Raw genomic sequence first — 24,834 nt, 5'->3', positions numbered from 1 at the left:
TCAGGGTGGGCATGGGAGCTGTGGTTGCCAGGAGGATGGGATGCCCTGCAGGACTTACTGCCCTTCCAGCAGAGGGGCTGGGGGGCCCCAGTCACGCCCCTGACCCCAGATCCCAGCTCTGTCCCTCCCTACCAAGAGGCATAGCTGTGGTTGGGCACTGTGATGAGTGTGAAATCGAGGCATAGAGCATACTCCCGGGGGTCCAGCAAAGCAAGAAACTGAAGACCTCATTCAGCACATCTTTACTGAGCACCTGCTGTGTGCTGGGTGCTCTCCTGCCTCCATACTTGCTAGATCCATGCGTGCCCTTCCCCCCCTCCCCAAGGTCTTCAGCCTTCTACTTGTCTTGTTTGGTTTGTGCTGAGGAACAGGCTCATGCTTGGTCTGGGAAGCCCTCACCCCACCCCCAAGGACTACATGCACTGGGCCAGGTCTCCTTGAGAAAAGGCAGCAGGAAAGCTGGGGCTCCCCTCATCCCATGTAGGGGGAGGCAGGGGTGAGCCCAGGTCTTTAAGGGAAGTGATCAGTTACTATTGCAGTAACCCTAGGGAGAGCCGATTCCAAAGGGCTGGTGCCAGTCTTGGGGACAAGAGAATCCTCAGGGGTAAGGCTGCAGCCCGTCTCTGGCTGTGGAGGGTGGATAGGGTTGGAGGTGGGTCCTGCCCAGGCATGGATCAGCATTTCCAGTGGCCTGGAAGTACCCGGGCCGTGGGGCCTGGGAGAGATGCTGGTGTGCTGTGCACACCTGGCCAGGAGTGTGATGGCTCCGGATGCCGCAGCAGCCCAGGCAGCCCACAGGGTCCTCTGCTGCCTTTCAGGAGGTGAGCACCAGGCCCGCTGAGCCTCTGCAGAGCTGCCAGCCATGCCCGGGATTGTGGTTTTCCGGCGGCGCTGGTCTGTGGGCAGTGATGACCTCGTCCTGCCAGCCATCTTCCTCTTCCTCCTGCACACCACCTGGTGAGTCTTAGGGCCGTGCCACAGGCCTGGAAGAAGGCTTTCTGGCCATCCGTCCCGACCCTGTCATGCTCCCATCTCCTAGCAGTTGGTGTCTGGAGCACCCACCACTTAGGGAGATGCCCACGTGGAGCCCAGAGACCCTGCCTGGCCACCACTGGACCCAGCGCCATCACGGGGCAGGGCTGCCACCGCTCCCCGCCCACGGCCAGCACCTGGGCTCCCTGCTCTCGCTTCCCTGTCCCCGGCCGCCCGTGTCCTCAGAGGCATTAGCTGCCAGGTGGACAGCGGTCCTGAGCCCGAAGCAGTGAAGCCCTCTAGCTGCCGAGTCCCGGCTGGCCAGGGTCCATGGGAGGTGCCCAGACTGCCCGGCCCCCTCTAACGTGTGCGTCTCTGCAGGTTTGTGATCCTGTCTGTGGTGCTCTTCGGCCTGGTCTACAACCCAAACGAGGCCTGCTCCCTCAACCTGGTAGACCACGGCCGCGGCTACCTAGGCATCCTGCTGAGCTGCATGATCGCTGAGATGGCCATCATCTGGCTGAGCATGCGCGGGGGCATCCTCTACACGGAGCCCCGCGAATCCATGCAGTACGTGCTCTACGTGCGCCTGGGTAAGGGCCACCCGCCGTGGGTGGGGGCTGCTCCAGACCACCCCCACCTCCACCCTCCTCCTTGTGCTCCACCACTGAGTCGGCCAGCATTTGTGGGGCACATGCGATGGGCCAGGCCCTGGGCCAGCACCAGGGTCCAGCCGCGAACCAGCAGACTTACTGGGCTTGTGTTCTAGACCAGGGGTGGGCAGACTGCAGCCCGAGGGCCACATCCAGCCTGCCGTCTGCTTTTGTAAATAAAGTTTTATTGGAACCCAGCCACACTCATTCACTGATGTACTCACTGTCTCTGGCTGCTCGTGCACAGTGCGGCAGAGCTGAGTAGTCAGGACAGAGAAGAGGACCCGCAAAGTCTAAAATATTTACTCTGGCCCTTACAGGGGAAGTTTGTTGTCCCCTGTTCTAGGCCAAGCACCTCTAGCTTCTGCTACTTTGAAATCCTCCCCCAAAGAGAGCCCCCCTTCCCCGGAAGCCCCTCAGGGGTCCGGATCAGCTCCCTGGAGGGCCTGCCTGTGTCGTCTTTCCAGGCTCGGGTTCCAACCACTCCTCCCCATCTTTCCTACACGTGCTTCCAGGAGCTGTGCTAAGCCCTTCCCCTTGTTAGCTGAGGGAGGAGCCATTATTGGTCTTTCTTTACAGATGAGGAATCTGGGGGCGCCCCTCCCCGGGGAGGTTAATAGCTCCCTCAGGGTCACATGGCTAGTGTGTGTGTGTGTGTGTGTGTGTGTGTCAGAGCTGAGATTTGAACCCAGGTTGTCTGTCTCCTAAGCCCGGCCTCTCCCGCTGCCTCGGGCACTGCCTCTGGAGCTGGGTCCTCTAAGGCTGCCCCGTGCCCCCAGCCCCCTGGCCTGAGCAGCAGCTGCTGCCTGCGGGGGCCCCTCCCTCCTCCTGCCCCAAGTGCTGGAGCCTCCTTCTGGGAAATAGCAGTCTCGTGAGATGAACCCTCTCTCATCTAATTCTCTGCAGTCCTGTAACGCAGACGTTGTCACCCCATTTTACAGATGAGGAAGCGGAGGCCCAGGGAGATTAGGTAACTTGCCTAAGATACATCTGATAGCAGAGTTCATGGACATAAGTCTAAAATCCTGAAAGAAAAGAGAAATGCCTCTTCATCATCCGCCCCTGCGCTCACCCTCTCGGGGAGGTGTCGGGGGGCCTGAGGACACTTACACTAGAACAGGTGGTGGGTGCGTCGGAGCAGGACGGAGTGGTGGTGGGACAGCCGCGCTCCCTGGGCCCTACCTGCCACGAGGCCTGTGCCGGGGGCGGGGGGCGGGCGGGGGTCTGGTGCCCCTGCTGCCGAGGGGCCAGGCGGAGGCTCCGGGGCCCTTCCCGGGCAGGCCGACCGTGGCCGTCCTTCAGCCTGGCCCCTGCTCTCCTCGCAGCCATCCTGGTGATCGAGTTCATCTATGCCATCGTGGGTATCGTCTGGCTCACTCAGTACTACACCTCCTGCAACGACCTCACTGCCAAGAATGTCACCCTCGGTATGTCAGCCAGCCCCAGTGGTGGCCGGGACGGGGTCAGTTCAGAGAGGACGAAGCTCAGGCACCTCCCAAGGGGGACGGTTGCTGTGAGGATGCCGGGCAGGATGGTGGCTGAGGCTGTGGGCTTCCTCCCGAGCTCGGCCACCCGCCCTCAGGGGAACCTGCTGTGGAGGGGTGGGCAACAGTGGAGGACCCCTCAGCTCCTCACTGGAAACCCCCAGAGCTGCCTGCTCCGTACCCAGGCTGGGCCTTGGGGTCATGGCTCAGCACGGGGCAACCAGGTGGCCAGAGGCTGGGGTCAGGGGCTTCTGAGCCTTGCTCTTGGGCCCCAGAAGCGGATGATGATAGGGAGGCGCCAGGGCCCCTTTCCGCAGAGCAGGTGAGCCAGGGAGGTCCCCACCAGCACCTCCACCTCTTGCTTCCCACTGCTGCCCTGCAGGGATGGTCGTCTGCAACTGGGTGGTCATCCTCAGTGTCTGCATCACCGTCCTCTGCGTCTTCGACCCCACGGGCCGCACCTTTGTCAAGCTGAGAGCCACCAAGAGGCGGCAGCGCAACCTCCGGACCTACAACCTCCGGTGAGTGGGCCGGGCGGGCGGGCGGGCAGCCCCCTAGGAGATTTGCGGGCAGGTGGGCAGAGCTGGCCCCCGTGCCTCCCAAACCACGTATCAGCCTGTGGGAGCCATGGGCATTGGTGACAGTCTTAGCCTCCCCCGGCCTCAGTTTCCTGGTCTGTAAAGTGGGAATCGTGACTGCTCAGACTGCAGCCGTGAGATTTAAATAAAACAAGCGCAGAGCGGTTGATGTTCTGCTCGCACATTTGGTACGTGCTCAGTCAGTGCGGCCATCGTGCCCATTGGCACCATCTTCAGTGCTGTTAACCATGCGGTCATCACAGCAGGACGCACACCCGAGCCAAGCCAAGCACGTGGGGCTGCTTGAGGGGGCTGTTAGCATCATCCCTGCAACACAGAGCTGGGACTTGCCCAAGTGACACAGCTGGGATATGGTGGGGCTCGGCTCCAGCCCAGGCGGTCTGGCTTTAGGACCCTTGCTCTTTTTTTTTTTTAAAGATTTTATTTATTTATTTATTTTTAAAGATTTTATTTATTTATTTGACAGAGAGAGACACAACGAGAGAGGGAACACAAGCAGGGGGAGTGGGAGAGGGAGAAGCAGGCTTCCCACTGAGCAGGGAGCCTGATGCGGGGCTCGATCCCAGGACCCTGGGATCATGACCTGAGCCGAAGGCAGACGCTTAACGACTGAGCCACCCAGGCGCCCCAAGATTTTATTTATTTATTTGAGAGAGAGACAGAGAGCACAAGTGGGGAGGAGAGGGAGAAGCAGCACCCCGATGCAGGGCTTGACCCCAGGACCTTGGGATCATGACCTGAGCTGAAGGCAGGCGCCTAACTGACTGAGCTACCCAGGCGCCCCTAGGGCCCTTGCTCTTAACCACTAGGCTGGGCTGCCTCTAGGATTAAGGGGGCTGGAGAAGGTTAATCAAGGAAGGCTTCCTGGAGGAGGTAAGTTTTGCATGATGTTATGAAGGAAGGGGAATGCTGTGCCATGGTAAAGAAAATGAGAGAATCCAGGGTCACAGGAATTCCTGTTTAGTGAAAGAAAAAGATGGGCGGGGTGGGGGTGGGGGTGGGGGCTTCCGGTGGCGGGGGGGCATGGAGCTTCTACTATGACTTAGGCCCTGCCATGAGCCCTTTCCCACCATCAGCCCATTCGGTCCTTTTGCCGACCCTGGTGTCCTTAGGAGACCCATTCTACGGATGAGGAGTCCAAGTTCTGGAGAGGGCAGGTCACTTGCCACAGGTCACGCTGACGGGGAGCAGACCTGGCACTCCATCCCCAGGGCAGGGGAGTCAGGAGCCCTCGGCCAGGCCAGCGGGTTGCCCAGGCCCCCAGGCCCAGTGGGAATTCTCCTCACCCCACCCTCCTGCACCTCTGCTTTCAGCTCCTCTCAGGCCCTCCACGTCAGCTCGGCAGATCGGCCAGAGCCACACCCGCGCCTGGGCTGGCCACCTCCCAGCCCAAAATACCAGGTCTTGGATCCAGGGCCCTGGAGCCTGTTCTCCCTCCTGGCGTAGCAAGCCACCACCACCCGTCCCATTTTGCTCATTCTGAGCATACGCCCCCACCTGACCTGGTTTCTAGGCTTCTGGGGCCCTGGGAAAAAATCTCCCCTCCCTGACTCTGGGTAATTGCCTTTGGGGCCCAGGGAAGCCAGCGCCTTTGCAGCTGGGGGCTGTCGTTTTAATTAGAAAGTTTTCCTGCAGTTTCGGGCCCTGTGGGGGTGAGTGAGAGGCCTCAGAGCTCACAGGCTCTGACCTGTTGCATCTTCTCCAGCTCTCTGCAGGGGTCAGGAGGGCAGCCTAGGCTGCGGCTTGGTTAATGTGACCACCTCTCGGGCTTGTCTCCACTGGCCCTCCCTCAGCTCTGAAAACATCAGTTTTTCTAACAAGGACATTTTCAAACCTGCCTGCCCTTCATCCACTTCCAGGTTTGGGGACGCACACAGACCCCCCCGTGCCACACTGATAGGTTGTTTTAGCATCTCTGGAAGTCAGGAAGCTGTTTAAGTCCCGGGCCCTCTCTCCTGCCGATGAAATCTGGTAGGAGTGGGGAGATGGGTTCTTCCCAGCACTGCTCCCTGGGAGCCTCGACCTTGGATCTTTGCAGGGGCGTCTGCACTCCCAGAGGGGTGCTGGGTCCATGTACTTGCTGTCCAGCTTCACTATCTGCCTGTGCTGGTCTCTGCAGCCTAACTGATGCATTAGGCCAAACCTTTCCCTGGCTCCATCTGCCTCCTGGTGGGCATAAGGGGTAGTGCAGTAAAGCGTACAGTCAGCACTTGATCAGCCAGAGGCCTGGCAGGAAATATGCTTTGAATGTTTAAAAGCCCATTAGATTAGAAAGGGTTAAAGAATGTGATGCTCTGGGATCCCGGCTTGCCAGCATGCTGTCCCTCTATCAAGCCCCTGGCAGGGGGATGTGGCTTTATGATGTAAGGCTGCCCAAGTCCCTTAGAGCTCGTAGATTCCAGAAGCAGCAGTTCCCTTGTATCCTTCTTACTCTCCTAACTCCTCCTCTAGTCCTGGAAAGCCCTGTGGCCTTCCCTGTCCTTGTGGCCCACTGCCTTATGGAACTAGGGCTGTAGGAAGCAGTGCTTTGCTGCAGAGGGAAGCCAGAGGGCTCAGGAAGGAGGGCCTGGCCTGTCACTCCTGATGGATACTAAGTGCCTTGCAAGCATTCGGGGTCACCCGTGCCTCCCCCTACTGACCACTAAGCATCAGCATCTGCAGGGACCGGAGGGAGGGGAGGGCACATGTCACGAAAGCAAACCAGCCTCTTCTTGCTCAGTCTGGAAGCTTACATATTTAATGTTGCGTCTCTTAAATTTATGCTCAAAACACACCGATTTCGGAGCACCTGGGTGGCTCAATTGGTTAAGCGTCTGCCTTCAGCTCAGGTCATGATCTCAGGGTCCTGGGATCAAGCCCCACATTGGGCTCCCTGTTCAGCAGGGGAGTCTGCTTCTCCCTCTTCCTCTCCCTCTGCCCCTGCTCATGTGCTCTCTCACTCACTCTCTCTTGCAAATAAAAATAAATAAAATCTTTAAAAACAGAACAAACAAAAAACCACACCGAGTTCTGGGCACCCAGCATTAGAAGGGTCTCTGTGGATAATTGGCCAGCCGCTCTGCCCTTGGGTGTGGACTGCTGGATACCCTGACTCACCATCAGAGCAGCTAGACACGTTGGGGCTGGGGCTGGGGGCGGGAATGGACAGGCGCCAGCCATGCAGATGAAAGGCGGGGGCCCTTGTCCCCTCTAAAGTAACAGACCCAAGGAGTTGGGAGATGCAGAGCCTCACATGCCCCTTAAATTTCCCCCAAGTACAGAAAGTGCTGGGTATCTGAAATCCTTTCCAAGGGGAAGCAAGTCTGTCCTACAGGTCTGCTCCGGTGAGTTGGCTAAGAGGCCCAGCACCCTGCTGCAGTGTCCCAGGGCTCTTAGTTTGAGCCGTTGGACACCTGAGCCACAGAGCGGCCCCCAGTTTGGGCTCCCACCTCTGAAGCCCGCTGGGCATGCTGGTGTTCAGTCTGCCAGAAGCTGGGAGCATGGCCAACCGTAGGCCATCTTAGGCCAGCAGGGTCCCCCCAGGGGACCCTGGCCAGGCCCAGGCCTGTTCTCTCCTAGACCCCCTGCTGGAGAGCCCTCTGGTGGGATCCTGGGAACAGGCCACCCTGTTCCCCTCGCATCTGGTCCCGCCCCCTGACCTCACACATACCAACTCTGTCCCCTTGCAGGCATCGCTTGGAGGAGGGTCAGGCCACCAGCTGGTCGCGCCGGCTCAAGGTGTTCCTGTGCTGCACTCGGACGAAGGACTCCCAGTCAGTAAGTACCGGGACGTCGCTTCCCTCCGGCGCACACCCGGCCGCCAGCCACTGAGGGGCCGCCACTCCTCGGCACAGCCGGTGGGGCAGGGCTGCCAGAAGGGTGCTGGGTTTTGAGCAGGAGCAAGGTGAGGACCTGGTATCCACTGACCGACCGACTCCCTCCTGCATGTGAGGTGGCCGATCCCTGGCTTTGTCGAGGGGACGGAACGGTTTCAAGACCTTTCATCCACCCCCTTGCAACTTAGAGTAGTTTAGGAGAGGAGACACTAAACAAGCAGGGTGACCTGAAAGCACAGAAAAGCAGCATGTCACCAGCTGCAAAGGCCTCTGGAAGATCCGTCGCAGCTGTCAGGTGCCGAGCCCAGATGCGCGCAGCCAGCCTCCGGGCCTGGTGCTCGGAAGAGCAGCCTGAGGGGCCCGGTGCTGCCGAAGCAAGGCCGGCTCAGCCCCTGGGGGGGAGGTAGGGCCCCTGGGGTCCTCGAGACAGACCCCCCCATGCCAGCAGGGCCCTTAGAGACCATCTAGTGTCCCCCCACCCCCCGCCCCTCGTTTTTCAGATCAGACAGCTGAGGCCCAGAGAGGTGGTGTGACTTGCTCAGCGTCCCACAGCTAGTTAGTGGCAGAACCAGTGAGGTCAGGAGACCACTCCTCCCTGAGCCAGACAGCAAGTGCCCTCCATGGAGCCACCGGAAGCCTGAGTGGCTCCTTCCCTCCAGCAGCCACTGGTGAGCTCTAGAGTGAGTAATCAGGTATAAAAAAGCCCCCCTCTCCCCGGAGGTTCCCTGGTGGGCGGGGATCACCCCCATGGGCCTCTCTGGGGGGTCGAGGGGGACGCACCCAGCCCTCCTGGGCACATGGCAGAGTTGGGGCTGATGTTAGGGCGCTGCGGGGAGGGGTGGCCCAGGATCTGGGTCCCGTCAAACACTGGGGATCAGGTCCAGCCCAGAGCACGTTTTGATCCCTCTGTGCTGTGGTGGCTTCAAATCTGAATTGAGTGCCAACGTGAAGAAGCAGGGCATTCATATACAGGTTCGTATTTCTAGATCTGGCAGTGTGGGCCCCTCGCAGGGCAGTCAGCCGGAGCCGAGTAGTAGCTAGCGTCGTTTGGCCTCATTAGGCCTTTGAGTTTGCAACCCCCGATTTTTGTTCTCTTACAAATGCCGGGCACTCAAGGGTGAAACCCAGAGAGAACCACTTGCCATGAGTTTGCTCCCATCGCAGTGCCACCCCCCCAACAGGTTAGGGAAGAGGTTCCCGACTCCCACGCAAACCGAGGCGGGGAGGATGCCGAGCGCAGGGACGGGCGGGGCTGCCTTTGGATGTGCACCTCCTGCCTCCTGCCCTGGGCTCGGGCTGGCCCGAGAACCAGGCTTGCAGGGAAGCCAGAGGGGCCACAGGCCCAGCGTCCTCACCCTTATCCAGGCACATCGTGAGGGTCCCTGAGCCGGCAGCTGTGGGCAGGTGGGGGAGGGGGCCTGCCACCCACCCCCCGCCGGAGGCTCGGCCCTTAGGAGGCCTTTCCAGGTCACAGCTGCTGGGAGGTGGGAAGCAACTCAGTGTGGGGAGGCAGCAGTCAGGAGCTCAGTTTGGGCTTCTCTGCTAGAGAGAAAGGTGGAGGAGAAACAAGCCGGGCTGAGCAGGCCTTGATTCCTAGTAGCTGGGGAAAGAACGGGAAATGGCTCACGTTGGCATTTGTGCGTGGTAGGCGGTGACGGTGAGTGCCGTAGGAGCTCCGAGGACAGGAGAGGGCCGGGAGGTGGAGGCCGGACAAGGTTCGGTGGCTGTCGCAGACAGCTCTGGCCACGTCTGCGGGGTTCCAGAGCCCAGGCCAGGGCCCTCGGGGTCACGGCTGCAGAGGGCCAGGCGGGGGTGGGCGAGCTGGCCCTGGGCCCGGAGCAGGGCCCCAGCCCCGGGGGATTCACGCTTGGTCTCTCACCCTCTCTCCCGCTCCCCTGCCCCGCCTCCCGCCCACCCCCGGACCTCACAGGACGCCTACTCAGAAATCGCCTACCTCTTTGCTGAGTTTTTCCGAGACCTCGACATCGTGCCGTCCGACATCATTGCTGGCCTGGTGCTGCTCCGGCAGCGACAGCGGGCCAAGCGCAACGCCGTGCTGGACGAGGTGGGCACCACCCCCCTCCGGGCCTCCCCCCGCCGCCCTGCTCCCAGGGTCCCTCCGGTCACCCCCTGGTGCCAGCTCCCCTCCTGGCTCTGGCTTGAGTGACTTCCCTCTGCTGGGCCAGCCGCCGTGGGCTTCTAACCACGTGGCCCTTGTGAATAATGATGCTCAGCGCCTCGGCCCTTCGCACTTGCCTCCATCCCACCCCCCCCAACACCCCGATCCCAGCCGGGACCTCCCAGCATCCCCTACAAAGCACGTTACCCTCAGCCTGGGCAGGAATGTCCCTGGGGCAGCGGGGGGGGGGTGTTTGATGCTTTTGGTGGAAAGAGAGCAGTGGACATGTGAGGAGACCTCAGATTTGGGGAAACTGGCTGGGTCGTGGAAGAGCTAGAAACCACACCCTCGTTTGGGCGTTCAGGCCCTTGGGAAGCAGGCAGAGTCAGAGCCTAGGGGGCTGGACCCCCTTTCTCAGCCATGCCCCCTGGATCTGGGACAGCCACCTTCACACTCCGGTTTTGCAGGCGAACAATGACATTTTGACCTTCCTGTCTGGGATGCCAGTGACCAGAAACACCAAGTATCTCGACCTCAAGAACTCGGTGAGTCAGACCCCCTGCCCCGGGTCCCTCGCCCTCTGCTGGGGCGGCCTGAGCGGGCCACCTGCCCACTGCCCCGACGGCATGGGCAGCACCTCCTCCTCTGTGGGTCCCCCTGCAGCTCCCCACGTAGCCTCCCTCCTCAGTTCACACCCCTTCCTCCTGAGGACCGCCCCCATCATGCTGGTCCCACGGTCAAAACCCTGGAATCGGCTTCACCACACTCAGGATGTTCGGTCCTGGCCTCTTGAGATCCTAAAGTGCTTCCCAGGCGTGCGCGGCTTACACGGTTGCTACTCTGTTCTCCTAAGAGGCAGCACGACGTACCGCACTGCTTACGGAACCTCTTCTAGGCTTCTGTACTAGAGCCCCAGTGTTTCACAGGTAAAGGTGGGGCCGGTCCCGTGGCCAGGGGAGCCCCTGCACCACCACAAGGGTCCTGGGCTGCCTGGGCCGACACTGCAGCTGGCGGCCTCAGGAGCAAACCGATTTGGGGGTGCTTCAGCTCTGCCACTGTCGCTGTGACCTTGAGCAAGTCCTCCGTCCCCTCTGAGCCCGCTCCTGAGTGGGTAATGATGCTGGGCATACCTTCCCCCCAGAGCTCTAGTGGGGAGGAAATGAGCCATTCTGAGTCCAGTTCCGCAGTCGGGACCGACTCGAAAGGATTCCTCCCTTGTATCTAGATCCCCTAGAAAAGCCTCCAGTCCCCGTCTGTCCCCACTGCCCAAAGTAGCTGCGTGTATCCCCTCTGAAAATGGCCCGCCCTCAGCAGGTGCCCCACCTGGCCTCGCTTACCCGGGTCGCCCCGGGCTCTCTCGCCATGTGAGGGGGGTGCAGAGGCAGGCCGCAGAGCCTTGAGGTGCTGGGGTCCCTGCCTGCCACTTGGCAGAGCCTGCCAGCGCCCCGCCCTCCAGCCAGAGCCGAGCTCCGACACACGGAGAGGATAATTACCTTCTCCAGCTCATTCCTAAAGAGCAGACAGAGCTGGCCCGGGGTAGGTTCCACCCCTCTGGGCTCTTATTAAGGTGCTACCTATTTCACTTCAGAAGATGACTAATCACCCTCTTTAACTTTTACAAGGTGACTAATTCCCCCTAAGTGCAGGAGCCCTCCGGCGCCTGGCACTCCCGGGACACTGGAAGCCGCTTAGCTGGGACACCTGTGTCTCCTGTCTCCTTCCAGCCCATTGGGCTGATAATAACAATAGGCACCGGCCTCAGATGCTGGGTTTCAAACTGGCGCCTTTCTCTGCAGAGATCCCAATCTGCTCCAGACATCCATGGGGAGCCTGTGACTTGCCCAGTCAAACTGGAGTCTCCCCATATTTGCAGACAAAGAACTTGCGGGCTGAGAGAGTGTTGCTGATTTGTCAGGTCACCCAGCGTCTACAGGGCCAGCCCTGCTGCTCAAGGCCCAGACACCCCCAGCTGGAGGGCAGGGCCCAGGGCCTCTGAGGGTTAAACTTCCCTTCCCAGGCCTGATTGCTAAGGCGGGTGATGGCCACTCACGCCTCCCCCTCACTTTCCTTCTCTGGAAAACAGGCAAGGAAATCGATCCAGTGCTCCGAGTGGTTTTCTGTCCCCAAATCATTAATTCGGAGGTTGGAGCATCAGGACAGGCCCCAGGAGGCTTCGTGCCCTGGTTCCATGGAGATAATTAGGGAAATGGAATTATCATCTGGAGGAGCGGTCCTTCCTCCAAGGCGGGAGCACGGTGGGCTTGCAGTCCCTGGGGAGGCCAGGAGGGCCACTCCCTCCTCCATCCAGGGGAGCCCTTGGGCCTAGAGGCTGTAGGCCAGAAGGGTGAGAGGTGACCACCTCCCCCTGCTTTCTTCCAGCAAGAGATGCTCCGCTACAAAGAGGTCTGTTACTACATGCTCTTCGCCCTGGCCGCCTATGGGTGGCCCATGTACCTGATGCGGAAGCCAGCCTGTGGCCTCTGCCGCCTGGCGCGGTCCTGCTCGTGAGTACCCCTGTCCCGTCCTTCCGGCCGGCCGGCGTGTGCGGGCGAGCAGCGGTCCTGAGGCTGGGCCAGCCTGGGGGAGACTCTCCCCCACCTCCGTGGTCTGTGGCCTGCGTGGCTTCTCTTCCACACCGCCTCTGGGCTTCGGCCTCTCTAGGTCTGCATTATCCTTAGGCGGGGAAGAGCGTGGGCTCTGGAATCACACAGTATTTGGTTTGAATCCAGATGTTGTCGCTGGCAGCCATGGGCGAGTCGGCCTACCTCCGCAAGGCTCAGTTTCCTTATCTGTAAAGTGGGGATGGCCATACCTACCTCCTGGAGTTGGTTTGAGAGGATCGAATGAGGGTTGCCCAGCATCGGACACTGCTGGCTCCCTTCTCCTCCCGCCCCTCTCTGCCTCACTCCCCTCTGCCTACGTCTTTCTTCTGCTCCTGTCCTGTGCTCTGCCTTTCTGAAAGAAGGGACTTTCCTAGTAGAGGCCCAGTCCGTGGAGGCCTCTGGAAGGGCGTCAAGAAGGCCCTTTAGTTAAAGACTTTGACCCTCTTCACAGGGATTGGGCAAGCACCTGCCCCAGACCTGCCCACAAGCCACCCCTGGGCACCGGTGGACTCTGCTTTCCCAACTGGGCCAGAGAAGGGCACAGCTCCAGGAGGGGCCCTTCCCCATTGGTGTCTGCACCTTCAGCCTGGCCCAGACAGAAGGAGGACAGGTCCCTGGCTCCCTCGTCTGGAAAGGCTGACCTTCTGTCTGTGACACCCCTGCCCTTGGGGTAGCCACACCCCTCCTGCGCTGCCCTTCCTTTCTGCAGAAGGCTGGGTGGCCCTTGGGACCCTGTTCTCCCATCCCCAGTGACTCACCAAGTGAGTGGACCAGGCACCCCATGCCCCCTCCCACAGCTGGCGTTCCTTCCAGCATCCTTGGGAGTCCCTGCCACTGCTGAGAAGCTTCTCCAAATGAGCACCAGACCAGGAGCCTCGAGCCCTGGGCTCTGACAGGCTCTGCTCCGTTACTCATTGGCAGGGTGGGGACATAGCCACCTGGTGCCTGTCCCACCTGCCCATGGGGTATTTGAGAAGCCAGGGAGTCGCTGGCAGGCTGGGCCCTCGGGGGGATGTGCAGACAGGAGGGATGCTTTGTCAGCTTCTCAGGGCTGCGAGGAGAAAGCCCAGGTGTATGTCCCTGAAGGCCACATTGTGGTGTCCACATGCCAGCTGAGGCTGCAGAGAGGAGGCAGCTCCCTGGGAACAGGAGTCTGGCCGCCAGACCCGGGCCGGCCCCCACTTGGCCCTGCAGTCGGGGGAGGGCTCCCCCCATGTGCCTTGAGGTGGTCGCCCACCGCAGGCCCCGTGGCTTCCCAGACTCGGCTGGACCCTGAGTTTTCCCAGCGAGGCCTCTCCTCATTGGGAAGAGGTAACAGTCCCTTAGGCACTGCTTGGGTGAGGACAAACCTCTCAGCATCCCCGAAATTCAGGACTCTTCACAAAATCTCAGCTGTCCTCTCCAGACAGGGAGCCCCCAGGGGCCTGGTGTTCTGGCTCACGGCTCCAAGGCCCCATCTGTTGGCTGCTGGCTCCCTCTGGCGGCCTGAGGAGCCGCTGCACCCCGAGCAGCGTGCCCCCCTCAGACGCTCCGCTGTTCATTTGGGAGACGCCTCTGTGTGTCTGGTGCTGGGCACGTGGCTGCACACGGGGCCGAGCAGCCCCGGCCCTGGGGAGCCGTTGCTGGGGGGAGACGCAGACAGTACACAGACAAGGACGCGGAGCCTCTAGGACCAGAGGCACGCTTGGGAGAGAAATAAAGGGGGGTGTTGCCCGGCTGGGGAACACTGGCGGGGGGCTGGCTGGGCTAGAGGGGCTGTCCAAGGTGGACCTCACCATGACAGACATTCGAGCAGAGGCCCGAAGGAAGTGAGGAGTCCGGTTGGGCAGCCTGGCCAGTGCATCCGAGGGTGGGCAGGAGGGCCAGCAGGGCCCGAGGGAGGTCGGAGGCAGCGAGCCAGGGAACCGGGCCAGATGGGGCAGCGCCGGTGACCCTCGCAAGGACTCTGGCTCTTACACTGGACGGGAAGGGCATCGCTGTCGGGTTTCGAGTGAAGCGACATGGCTCGACTTAGCTCTTAGGGGGTCGCTCTGGCTGCCAATGGAGAACGTCGAGGGGCAAGAGTAGACGAGGGAGGCCCGTCAGGAGGCCACCGTGACGCTCCGAGGCAGAGGTGATGGTGGAAGGGGAGGGCGCGAGGGAAAAGTGGTTGGAGTCCGTTCTGAAGTTGGAGGCAGGGTGAGCGGATGTGCCGAGCGACCGATGGGCTGTGGGACATGCGGTGGGGAGGGGACGTGAAGCCAGCTCCAAGGACGGCCCTGGGCAATGAGCAGGGGGACTCAGGGAGCACACGGGGGCGGGCCGGTGGGGCCTGGGGCCTGGGGAGGTGGGAGGGGGGCATCTGGGGGCCCGGGGCAGGTCAGGCGGTTCGGGAGCTCAGAGGACGGGTGAGGAGCTAGGGAGAAGAGAAGGGCGCAGCTATGGCAGAGGACGGGCCCAGGGAGGCCGCCAGTGAGGGGGGAGCAATGGAGGGATGAGGCGGGGAGAGCAGTGCGGGGAGAGGGAGAGGCCCACCGGGTCCCCTGCCGCCGGGAGGCCGAGTAGGGCGAGGACTGTGGGACCTCTGGGGGGGGGCTCCAGAGAGGCTGGCAGGGACAGGTGCTCTGGGGTCTCTGAGCCCCTCCCCCCCCCACCAGGTGCTGCCTGTGCCCCGCGCGGCCCCGCTTTGCCCCAGGAGTCACCATCGAGGAGGACAACTGCTGTGGCTGCAATGCCATTGCCATCCGGCGCCACTTCCTGGACGAGAACATGACCGCGGTGGACATCGTGTACACCTCCTGCCATGACGCGGTGAGGGGCCACGCCGGCCCCTGTGCAGCGCCCCCCAGCCCCCAGCCTTTGTCCTCGGTGGGCCGCGGGACCCGTCCCCTCCCCCCAGCCGGGCCTGCACCCCCCTGGGGCTAGGGAGTGGTCCCCGACCCCGCACCGTGGGGGAGGGGGCGGGGGACTCTACAGTGAGGCCCTGGGGAGGGGGCAGCGGTCCCTGCAGGCTCCGCAGGCAGGACGGCAGCTCTCAGGTGGCCTGAGCTGGAGGGGAGCCTACAGGGAGCCCCGGCAGCCTTGCAGGGGCCCAGGGAGCTGGTTCCTTGGCCAGGAGACCTGTGTAGGTCACTCCCCGAGTCTGGCCCCATCCCAGGGCCACTTGGCTCATGAGGCCCCCTTATCCTAGGTCTACGAGACCCCCTTCTATGTGGCAGTGGACCACGACAAGAAGAAGGTGGTGATCAGTATCCGGGGAACCCTTTCCCCCAAGGTATGCTGCGTGTGGCTCCCAGCCCACCCCTCACGGCCCCTGAGGGGTGTCCGCCTCCCCCTTCCTGTCCTCACCCCAGCCCTCACCTGTCCTCTCTCTCCACAAGGATGCCCTGACAGACCTGACTGGTGACGCCGAGCGCCTCCCCGTGGAGGGGCACCACGGCACCTGGCTGGGGCACAAGGTACAGCTCCTTCCCGGCCCCCGAGGCCCCTTGCCTCCTCTCCTCCCTTGCCAGCACACACACCTGTCCTGCTGTCGGGGTGGGGGGTCCTCCCTGCTTGCTGGGCCCCTAGGGAGAGATGGCTCAGAGGAGCATGGATTCATCTAGAAGATCCACTGTGGCCCACCCACCGGGACCCCCACCGTCCTTCCTGGCCCAGATCCTGCCCCAGAAGAGCCTGAAGAGGCAGCTGGGAAGAGACTGGTTTCCGTGAGACACACAACTCTTCTGAGCCTCAGTTTTGTCATCTGTGAAATGGAAATGATGTGATAAAGTGTCCACCAGCCCCCACAGCCAGGTTGTTAGGAGGGCCAAAGGGGAAATAATTGGGACAGGATTGGTGAGATTCCAGTCATGGTTTTGCTGGTCTCTGAAAGACCTCCCTCCCGGGGCGCCTAGGCTACAGCCGGTTAAGCGTCTGATTCTTTTGGGGTTTTTTTAATATTTTTTGTTTTTCTTTTTTAAAGATTTTATTTATTTCAGAGAGAGAGAGAGCACGCACATGAGCAGGGGGAGGGGCAGAGGGAGAGGGAGAAGCAGACTGCCCACTGAGTAGGGAGCCCGATGCGGGGCTCGATCCTAGGACCCGGGATCATGACCTGAGCTGAAGGCAGACGCTTAACTGACTGAGCCACCCAGGTGCCCCCAAGCATCTGATCCTTAGTTTCAGCTCAAGTCATGATCTCAGGGTCGTGAGACCAAGCCCTGTGTCCAGCTCCACACTCAGCACAGAGTCTGCTTAAGACTCTCCCTCTCCTTCTGCCCCTGCTCCCTGCGTGCTCTCTCTCTCTCTCAAAATAAATAATCTTTAAAAAAAAAAAAAAAAGATAAAAGACCTCCCTCCCCGTGACACCCACCTCTGTCCCTCCTTGCCCAGGGAATGGTCCTCTCGGCTGAGTACATCAAGAAGAAGCTGGAGCAGGAGATGGTCCTGTCCCAGGCCTTTGGGCGAGACCTGGTGAGGCATTTTCCCTGGCACTGAGCTCTGGCCATGCTGACTCTGCCTCCCCCAAAACAGCCCTGGGGGCAGGGTGCGTGCCCCCCTGGGTGGAGCCCCCCTACACCGCCTGACTCGCAGCCCCCTCCTCACTTGCTCAGTCCCTCCCCCGCCTCTGACCCCTTCCTCTCTCGTACCAGCATTTCTTGGGCCTCCCTGCCCAGCCCCCCCAGTTATGAGCACCTGCTCCATGCCAGGCACTGGGGGCACGAAGATGGTTCTGGTCAGGGGCTTCAAAATATAGAGCAGGCCACAAAGAAAAATAATTACAGAGCCCATAGGAAGGGTGTTGCTCTGGTTGGGGCAATCCGGATCCTACCCAGCCCCTGCTCCCCGGGCAGGCAGCCCCCAAGGTGCTCCAACCACCCTTCCCAAAGCCAAGCAGTCCCTGGCCTCAGGAGACCCCAGTCTAGTAGCTGGGGCACAGAAACAGGGGCAGGTGAACCAATGATTATTCTAGAAGATAATCTCCGTAGAATGTACACAATTACAGTAGAGTATAATCACCATATAGAAAGGTCTTCCATGCGTGTAGATACAGCGTCTAGGAGGGAGTAAGCCTCTCCCGGAAAATCAGGAGGGGCTTCTCCAAGGACGTACTCTGAACAAGGTTTTGAAAGGTGAGTAGGAGTTTATTAGAAGAGTCTCCCCAGGAAGTTGCTCTGTGCGAGTCTAGCTTGGCTCTTCCGCTGCCCCAGTGACCACGCGGCACACACCCCGTGTCAGGACTCTGGGAAGACCCCTCTGCCTGCCCGGTATCAGCTGTAGTCCAGACAATCCGTGGGGCAGGGCTCTCAGACTTCTCCTGGTTTTCAGGGCCGAGGAACAAAACACTATGGCCTGATTGTGGTGGGCCACTCCCTGGGTGCAGGCACCGCGGCCATCCTCTCCTTCCTGCTGCGCCCCCAGTACCCTACCCTCAAGTGCTTTGCCTACTCCCCACCAGGAGGCCTGCTGAGGTGAGCAGCCCGGGGCCTGAGCTGCCTGGGGTTGATGGGGGCTAAAGGCCTGGGAGCTGGCCTGGGCAGGCTGCCTTCTGGTCACATGGGGGCCTGGGAATGGCCTGGTAAGTGGAGGGAGGGGTGCTCTGTCAAATGCCAGGCAGACCCCAGGATCTGCACCCCGCAAAGCCTCACGGGCAGGAAAGGTGCGACCAGGAGCAGGCAGCCCAGCCTGGCACCTGTGAGCTCCCCAGAGGGCCTTGAACCAAAACACGAACCCCAGGAATGCTGGAGCAGGGCCCCCTCACCACCCCTGCCTTAGCAACCCCTGGCTTCCTTTGCAGCGAGGACGCCATGGAGTACTCCAAGGAATTTGTGACGGCCGTGGTTCTGGGCAAAGATCTTGTCCCCAGGCGAGTTGCAAGTCACAAGTCGCTCCTTCTCACCACCATCCTGGCCAGCTATTCCTGCCTCCTTGGGGCCTCTCCCTCAGACTCCCATCTCCCCAGGGAATCCCAGAGCCCCCAGAGTCCCCAGAGCGAGAGGACAGGTGGCCCCACCCTGCCTGAGCTGCGGACTCACCCCTGCCCACCCATCCCACCCCATGATACCGATGGCGTGGTCTTCTCCTTTCTGTGGCTGCCATGGGCCTGCCCCTCTGCCCCCACACACCACACCCCTCCCAGTCCCTGGCCCGGCCAGGCTGACACCCGGCTTGCTTCCTTCCCCAGGATCGGCCTCTCCCAGCTGGAAGGCTTCCGCAGACAGCTCCTAGACGTCCTACAGCGAAGCACCAAGCCCAAAGTGAGTCCCCCGCCCCTCAACCCACTTGGGCATGCTGGGCTTGCACAAAGCACAAGAGAGCCCAGCCATGTGAGGCCAGGCTCGATGTGGCTGATGTCACGGGAACCCCGGGCCATCAAACTCTCAGCACCTCCACACTCATCTTGTCTCCCCTATGGCCTGTCCTTGTACAGAGGGGGAAACCGAGGCCCAGAGTGGGTAAGGGACTTGCTTTTGCTCACACAAGCTGTCAGGACTGGGACCAAGGGCTCCTGAGTGCCAGCCCTGTCACCCAGAGCTGCCTAAAGTCAGGAAAAAGCAGGCCCAAGGCTCAAACTCGAAGTGCTTCGAGTTCGTGACAGGAAGGCCTCTGCCAAGCCCGCTGCGGTTCCCCAGACGCCACGAGTCCTGATGCCACCGCCGGAGGGGGTCTGGGTGCAGTTTGTTCTGATGCTCCGCTGGGGCTAAGGAGAGGCTCAGCCCTGCCTCATCCCTTATCAGGTCTCCGAGCACACGGGGGGCTCTTCCTGTGCCGAGCTGGCCTCAGCGTGCCAGGCGGGCGTGGGTGCCATGGCCAGGTACCCCGAGGCAGGCAGGAAGGGGCCAACCTGAACCAGCATGTCTTCTCTGACCCCTGGCCCCACCCCACTCATCATCTCCGCCCAGTTTGGACTGTTCCCAGCCTTGGTGCCCATGACCTTCTGGCAGGCAGGGCCCTGGGCCAGGCACCAGGTGGCAGGGGTGGGCAGGGCAGCAAAGCCTTAGGGGGCCATGTCTGCCTGCAGGAGCCTGGTTCTGGGAGGCAGAACTGCTCCTATCGGACCCAGGCCTGCGCGCTCGTCAAGCCCGGGAGGTGGGTGGCTGAGGGCCAACCCAGACGTGGCCACGCCTCGTAGATGCAGCTGGACTGAACTTCGGGGTCTCCTCTGTCTCTGATGTGGGACATGACCCAGAACAAGTCCCTTCCTTTGCTGGGCTGTTTCCCCATCCTCTAGATAAGGAGTTGACTGGTCTTCCAGCCCCTTTCTAGCCCTGAAATTCAACACTGTCATGTCATCTGTCCTTGGCATCTTTTTGGCCATTGTGGCCACCATATGCCTCAGCCACTGCCTCTTCAGGTGGGCACTGTTCTTCCCTCTGCCCCATGGCCATCCATCCCAGCTCCCACCTGTCACCCCTGAGCCCCCTTCTGAGGCCTCTCCTGCCGCTGCCCACCAGCCAGCCCTGGTCAGCTCTGTCCCCATCTCCCCCCCGACCCTGCACAGTGGCGAATTATCGTGGGGGCCACCAAATGTATCCCCAAGTCGGAGCTGCCTGAGGAGGTCGAGGTGGCCACCCTCGCCAGCACACGGCTCTGGACCCACCCCAGCGACCTGACCATCGCCCTGTCTGCCAGCACCCCTCTCTACCCACCCGGCCGCATCATCCACGTGGTCCACAACCACCCAGCAGAGCAGTGCTGGTAGGTGCTGCCTGCGACCCTGGGTCAGCTGGGAGGCAGCAGTGGCCAGGGGCGTCGGGGACGGGGCTGGCCTTGCTTAGCCGCCCCCTGGGACTGTGGGCAGAGGCGGGGAGAGGATTGCCCAGGACACTCATGGCAGGGTTGCCCTATCCTTGGGCCGTGGAAGTAGAACAAAAGAGCAGAGCAGGACCCCAGGCTCCTCTCTGGACAGTCCCAGCCTTTGTTCCCAGTGCCAGGCCTTCCCTGGTGTCCCCCAGGGTAGCTCTCCCCACTTATGGTCCATTTAAAAGTGGATGCCCTGGGGGGGTCCCCCTGAGGCCCCGGCCAGCTCCCACCTCAGTTGTGTGGCATCCCCTCTGGAATTAGTGGGCAGCAGTTGTGAGCAGGGCTGGGCGGGGGTGGGAGAGATGAGCGGGCCAGCAGTACATAGACTTCTCCCACTTCGGGCTCTTTCAGAGGGTGGGGCCTGAACCCTCTGTCCCAGTGACAAAAGGCTTGTGAGCCGGGCCTTGCCCAGGGTGGAGCAGGTGTGGCCCAGGCCACGAGCAGGTAGTAGGCTATGTAGGGACTGTGGCTTAGGCCCATTTGGCATCAATGTTCCTGGCCGGGGGAGGGGGAGGGTAAGGGCTTCGGGTGAGGCCGGAGCAGGGAGCCCAGGGACCTGGGGGCCGGAGCCAGGCTGCCATCCACCCTCAGCTTCCCTCCGGCCCCTATGCCCCCCCAGCTGCTGTGAGCAGGAGGAGCCCACGTACTTTGCCATCTGGGGCGACAACAAGGCCTTCAACGAAGTGATCATCTCGCCGGCCATGCTGCATGAGCACCTCCCCTATGTGGTCATGGAGGGGCTCAACAAGGTGAGCCCCCGGGGCAGCCTGGGCAGTGACGCCTCATCAGAGCCCTGCAGTGCCCTGTTGGCCGGGTCTCCGTCCCCGTAGGACAGGCAAGGGTGCGGACGCTCAGAGAAGTGAGCCAGAACTCGCCTTTTGGTCCCCACACCTCTGCTGTCCACATCGCTATGTGGGCCCCATGGCGGGGAGGGGTCTGGGAGTCTCCCAGGGACCTGGCCCATGACAGATGCACAGCCGAGCAGGGGCACCCTCAGCCATCACCTGGCCACGGAAAGGCTGACCATGGGGAAGGAGAACACCAGCTTGGTCCATCTGCAGGGCAAGGCATGATTGCAGGGCCAGTCCCAGGCCGTCCTGGTGGAGCAGGGACCTGGGCTGGAGGTGGGGGGCAGGAGTGGGGCCCGGCCGACCCCATGAGGCTCTGGCCTGAGAGGCTTGGCCTGCTGCCCCGCCCCCACATGTGATTGTCACCCCTCCACCACCGCCACCAGCTTGCCCGACCTGTCCCCAGGTGCTGGAGAACTACAACAAGGGGAAGACGGCCCTGCTCTCCGCCGCTAAGGTCATGGTGAGCCCCACTGAGGTGGACCTGACTCCCGAGCTCATCTTCCAACAGCAGCCGCTGCCAACGGGGCCCCCCGTGCCCGCTGGCCTTGCCCTGGAGCTGCCCGCCGCGGACCACCGAAATAGCGTCAGGTGAGTCCTGCCTGCGCAGCCCCATCCCGCCGCGGGGGAGGGGGGGCGAGCGGCGCCACAGGTGCGTTCCGAGCATGAATGCCTGTGCGCGTGCGTATCCCGTGCACGCGCAGGGCCTCCGGGTGTTCACAAAGCTCTGCACAGCGGCGCAGAGGGCTCGAACTTGCCCCTGTGCCCAGGATCTCCTGGCCTGCTCCCCGGGCCCCCTAGCCTGCCATCACCGAAGCCCACGTGGCATGGTGGTCACCTAGGGATGCACGGACCCGGGGACACAAGCACATAGATTTCACTCAGAGCCGTTTAGCCCACACAGATGGGTACCGTGCGCTTACATACACGCACACAATGTACTCGTGGTGCTGCTTACACGCGCACGTACATATGTGCTCACAAGCAGTAGCTCTGGGTGCACGGAGAGCCCCACACAGACATACTCATGTACAGGACGTACAACAAGACAGAGGCCGAGCCACACGCACAGAAGGGCTGCAAGAATGGGCCCCCGTGTACGTGAGTGTGTGAATGCACGTGTGCCCAGACACACAGACGCATGCAGACACCTGGTATGCACGCTGCACACGTCACAGGGCCTCGCGCGCCTGCCCCTGGTCCCGCACACACTCCGTATTCACACACACTCTTACAGGGGTTGGCTCTGAAAGGGTGGCTCCTTTGGTGGCGGGGGGAATCTTCCTGCCTCTCTGGGACCCTTCCAGGGCAGGTCACAGATTTGGCCAGGAGGCTGCTCCGAAGGGCGGTCGCCACTTCCAGGCCCTTGGTGGGGACACCTGGACACCTCTCCCCACCATTTATGCATTTCCTGTGGCCGCTGCATTGACCACGTCTGCTCGGAGGAGCTGCTGGGCCCCCTCTCCCCCCCACCCCCGCCTCTCTCCTGTCCGTCCAGCAGAGGGTCTAACCCATGGCAGAGGGGGAGGAACCCCAGTGTGTGATCCCGGCCGCCGCCCCCCCCATGCAGAAGGGGCACTGGCCCTGAGGGTGCGAGAGAACCAGTGGGGGGAGCTCTGGGCAGTGCTCTCTCCCTTTCTCCCTCCCCCTCCCCGCTCTCCCCTCCCACCACTGCCTCATGAGTGACTGGGGCAGCGCTCCGGGCACCCCAGGGCTCCCAGCGGGGCCTTAGGCCTTCAGTGACCCCACCCACAGCATCAGCCCCTTTTGTCTTCTGTCTTGGGTTCTTGTGAGTTGTTTTTTCAAAATAAGCCTCCCTGCCCCACACTGTTGAGCAACCGCTAAATGAACTCTTCCCTCCTCCCTTCCCCAAGTTCCCTGCAGCCCAGGAGGGGGACTCCCCCCCACCCCAGTGTCCCTGCCCCTCCTGAGTCTCGCGCCCCCCTGCCCTGCCCTCTGTAGGAGCAAGTGCCAGTCTGAGATGAGCCTGGAGGGCTTTTCGGAGGGGCGGCTGCTGACGCCGGCGGCGGCGGCCCGCCAGGACCCCGTGGAGCTGCTGCTGCTGTCCACCCAGGAGCGGTTGGCGGCCGAGCTGCAGGCCCGGCGGGCGCCCCTGGCCACCATGGAGAGCCTGTCCGACACCGAGTCCCTGTACAGCTTCGACTCCCGCCGCTCGTCGGGCTTCCGCAGCATCCGCGGCTCGCCCAGCCTCCACGCCGTGCTGGAGCGGGACGAGGGCCACCTCTTCTACATCGACCCCGCCATCCCCGAGGAGAACCCATCCCTGAGCTCGCGCACCGAGCTGCTGGGGGCCGACAGCCTGTCCAAGCACTCCCAGGACACGCAGCCCCTGGAGGCGGCCCTGGGCAGCGGGGGTGTCACCCCCGAGCGGCCCCCCAGTGCGGCGGCCACCGAGGACGAGGAGGAGGGTGGCGGCGGAGGCGGGGCAGCCCCCGGCGGGGAGCTGGCCCTGCACAACGGGCGCCTGGGGGACTCGCCCAGCCCTCAGGTGCTGGAGTTCGCGGAGTTCATCGACAGCCTCTTCAACCTCGACAGTAAGAGCAGCTCCTTCCAGGACCTCTACTGCATGGTGGTGCCCGAGAGCCCCACCAGCGACTATGCCGAGGGCCCCAAGTCCCCCAGCCAGCAAGAGATCCTGCTCCGTGCCCAGTTTGAGCCCAACCTGGTGCCCAAGCCCCCGAGGCTCTTCGCCGGCTCAGCGGACCCCTCCTCGGGCATCTCGCTCTCGCCCTCCTTCCCGCTCAGCTCCTCAGGCGAGCTCATGGACCTGACACCCACGGGTCTCAGCAGCCAGGAGTGCCTGGCAGTGGACAAGATCCGGACTTCTACCCCCACTGGCCACGGGGCCAGCCCCACCAAGCAGGACGACCTGGTCATCTCGGCACGCTAGCACCCCAGGAGTGACTGCTGGCTGTGGCCCGGGCGGGGGGGAGGGGAGGGGGAGCAGGTGGCCCCTTGGGCTCCTGGTGGCTGCCCCCAGGGCCAGGCCACTTTGAGGAGAGCCCCCCCCCCCCCAGGGACCAGTTTAGCCTCAGGCATGGGGCACTGCTGCTGAGCTGGGGGTCCGCAGCCCTACCTCAGCTTAGGGCCACCGGGCGGGCCGGGATCCAGGTCCTCTAGATGGGGGAGGAGTGTGGAGCAGGGAGGAGCCCGGGGCAGCCTGTCAGGTGGGCAGGGCAGCACTCCGCCTTCTCAGCCTCACTGTGCCCCACAGGACGGGCCTGGCGACTCCCCATCACTGCCCTCCGGCTGCTCTCCCGGGGCCGAGATGGAGAGCAGCTCTCTCCCCACATACTCACATCTGTGGTCCAGGCTGGCACCTGCCCTGGCCACCCCCCAGATCTGGTGCCTGCTGGCCAGCCCCCTGGGGTGACCCCACACCAAGATGGCCCGCAGTGCTGTGTATGTTTACAGATGCTTCTGGGCTGGGCTCAGGATGTTTCCTGGGCTTGCAAGCACCCCCCCACACACCCTGCCCTATCATGGGTTCTGAGCAAGGAGGGGAGGGGGCCCATCTCCACAGAGCCCAAGGCAGCCACGGGGCCTGGAGGGGGCCTGGAGGGGCCTAGAGGAGAGTGGGGTCGAGACTACCCCTTCTCTGCTTGGTGCCCCTCATGATGATCCCTCTGGCAACCGGTCCGAGGCACCTTGGCCTGCCCCATCTGCCCATTACTTCCCGGCTTGCCTTCTACCCCCAGGGATCCTGGCCACTCAAAGGGCAGAAGTCACAGGTGTGACCACCCCTGGCTGCAGGGTCAGTGCCCTGGGAAGAAGGACACCCAAATCCCCCTTCCTTTGAGGGCCCCATGTAACCCCTTTATATCACCTCGCCCCCACGCCTAGGCAGCCTCAGGCCCTGGGATCTGAAACCAAACACGCCTCTGCTCCTCTCAGCTCCCCCTCCTCACTGGCCTGAGCTCTGTCCTAGCAGCAGGGCTTTCTTCCTCCCACCCCCC

At 62.3% G+C, this 24,834-nt stretch overlaps 1 protein-coding gene across 1 annotated transcript; it reads left to right on the top strand.

Annotated features, from left to right (window-relative positions):
- Nucleotides 1-815: 815 nt before the first annotated feature.
- On the top strand, nt 816-23,791 carry DAGLA (diacylglycerol lipase alpha). The gene is made up of 19 exons (XM_021684907.1): nt 816-957; nt 1,354-1,565; nt 2,951-3,052; nt 3,492-3,630; nt 7,377-7,464; nt 9,454-9,588; nt 10,110-10,187; nt 12,022-12,146; nt 14,882-15,035; nt 15,415-15,498; nt 15,605-15,682; nt 16,599-16,679; nt 17,535-17,677; nt 18,004-18,072; nt 18,391-18,463; nt 19,708-19,904; nt 20,629-20,758; nt 21,264-21,448; nt 22,820-23,791. Exons 1-19 carry the CDS (start codon nt 863-865, stop codon nt 23,766-23,768), a joined length of 3,117 nt encoding a protein of 1,038 aa, XP_021540582.1. The 5' UTR covers nt 816-862; the 3' UTR covers nt 23,769-23,791.
- Nucleotides 23,792-24,834: the final 1,043 nt, after the last annotated feature.

This window comes from Neomonachus schauinslandi, chromosome 11, assembly GCF_002201575.2.
Source record: "Neomonachus schauinslandi chromosome 11, ASM220157v2, whole genome shotgun sequence".
NCBI classification, from domain to species: domain Eukaryota; kingdom Metazoa; phylum Chordata; class Mammalia; order Carnivora; family Phocidae; genus Neomonachus; species Neomonachus schauinslandi.
Note: the sequence above shows the minus strand (reverse complement) of the source record. Positions and strands in the feature narration are given on the sequence as shown.

Bases quoted from the DNA above. Each gene is read 5' to 3' on its own strand.
- DAGLA (XM_021684907.1), top strand. From the start codon at position 863: ATGCCCGGGATTGTGGTTTTCCGGCGGCGCTGGTCTGTGGGCAGTGAT. The intron at 15,036-15,414 runs GTGAGGGGCCAC...CCCTTATCCTAG, and splicing joins ACACCTCCTGCCATGACGCG to GTCTACGAGACCCCCTTCTA. The intron at 16,680-17,534 runs GTGAGGCATTTT...CCTGGTTTTCAG, and splicing joins AGGCCTTTGGGCGAGACCTG to GGCCGAGGAACAAAACACTA.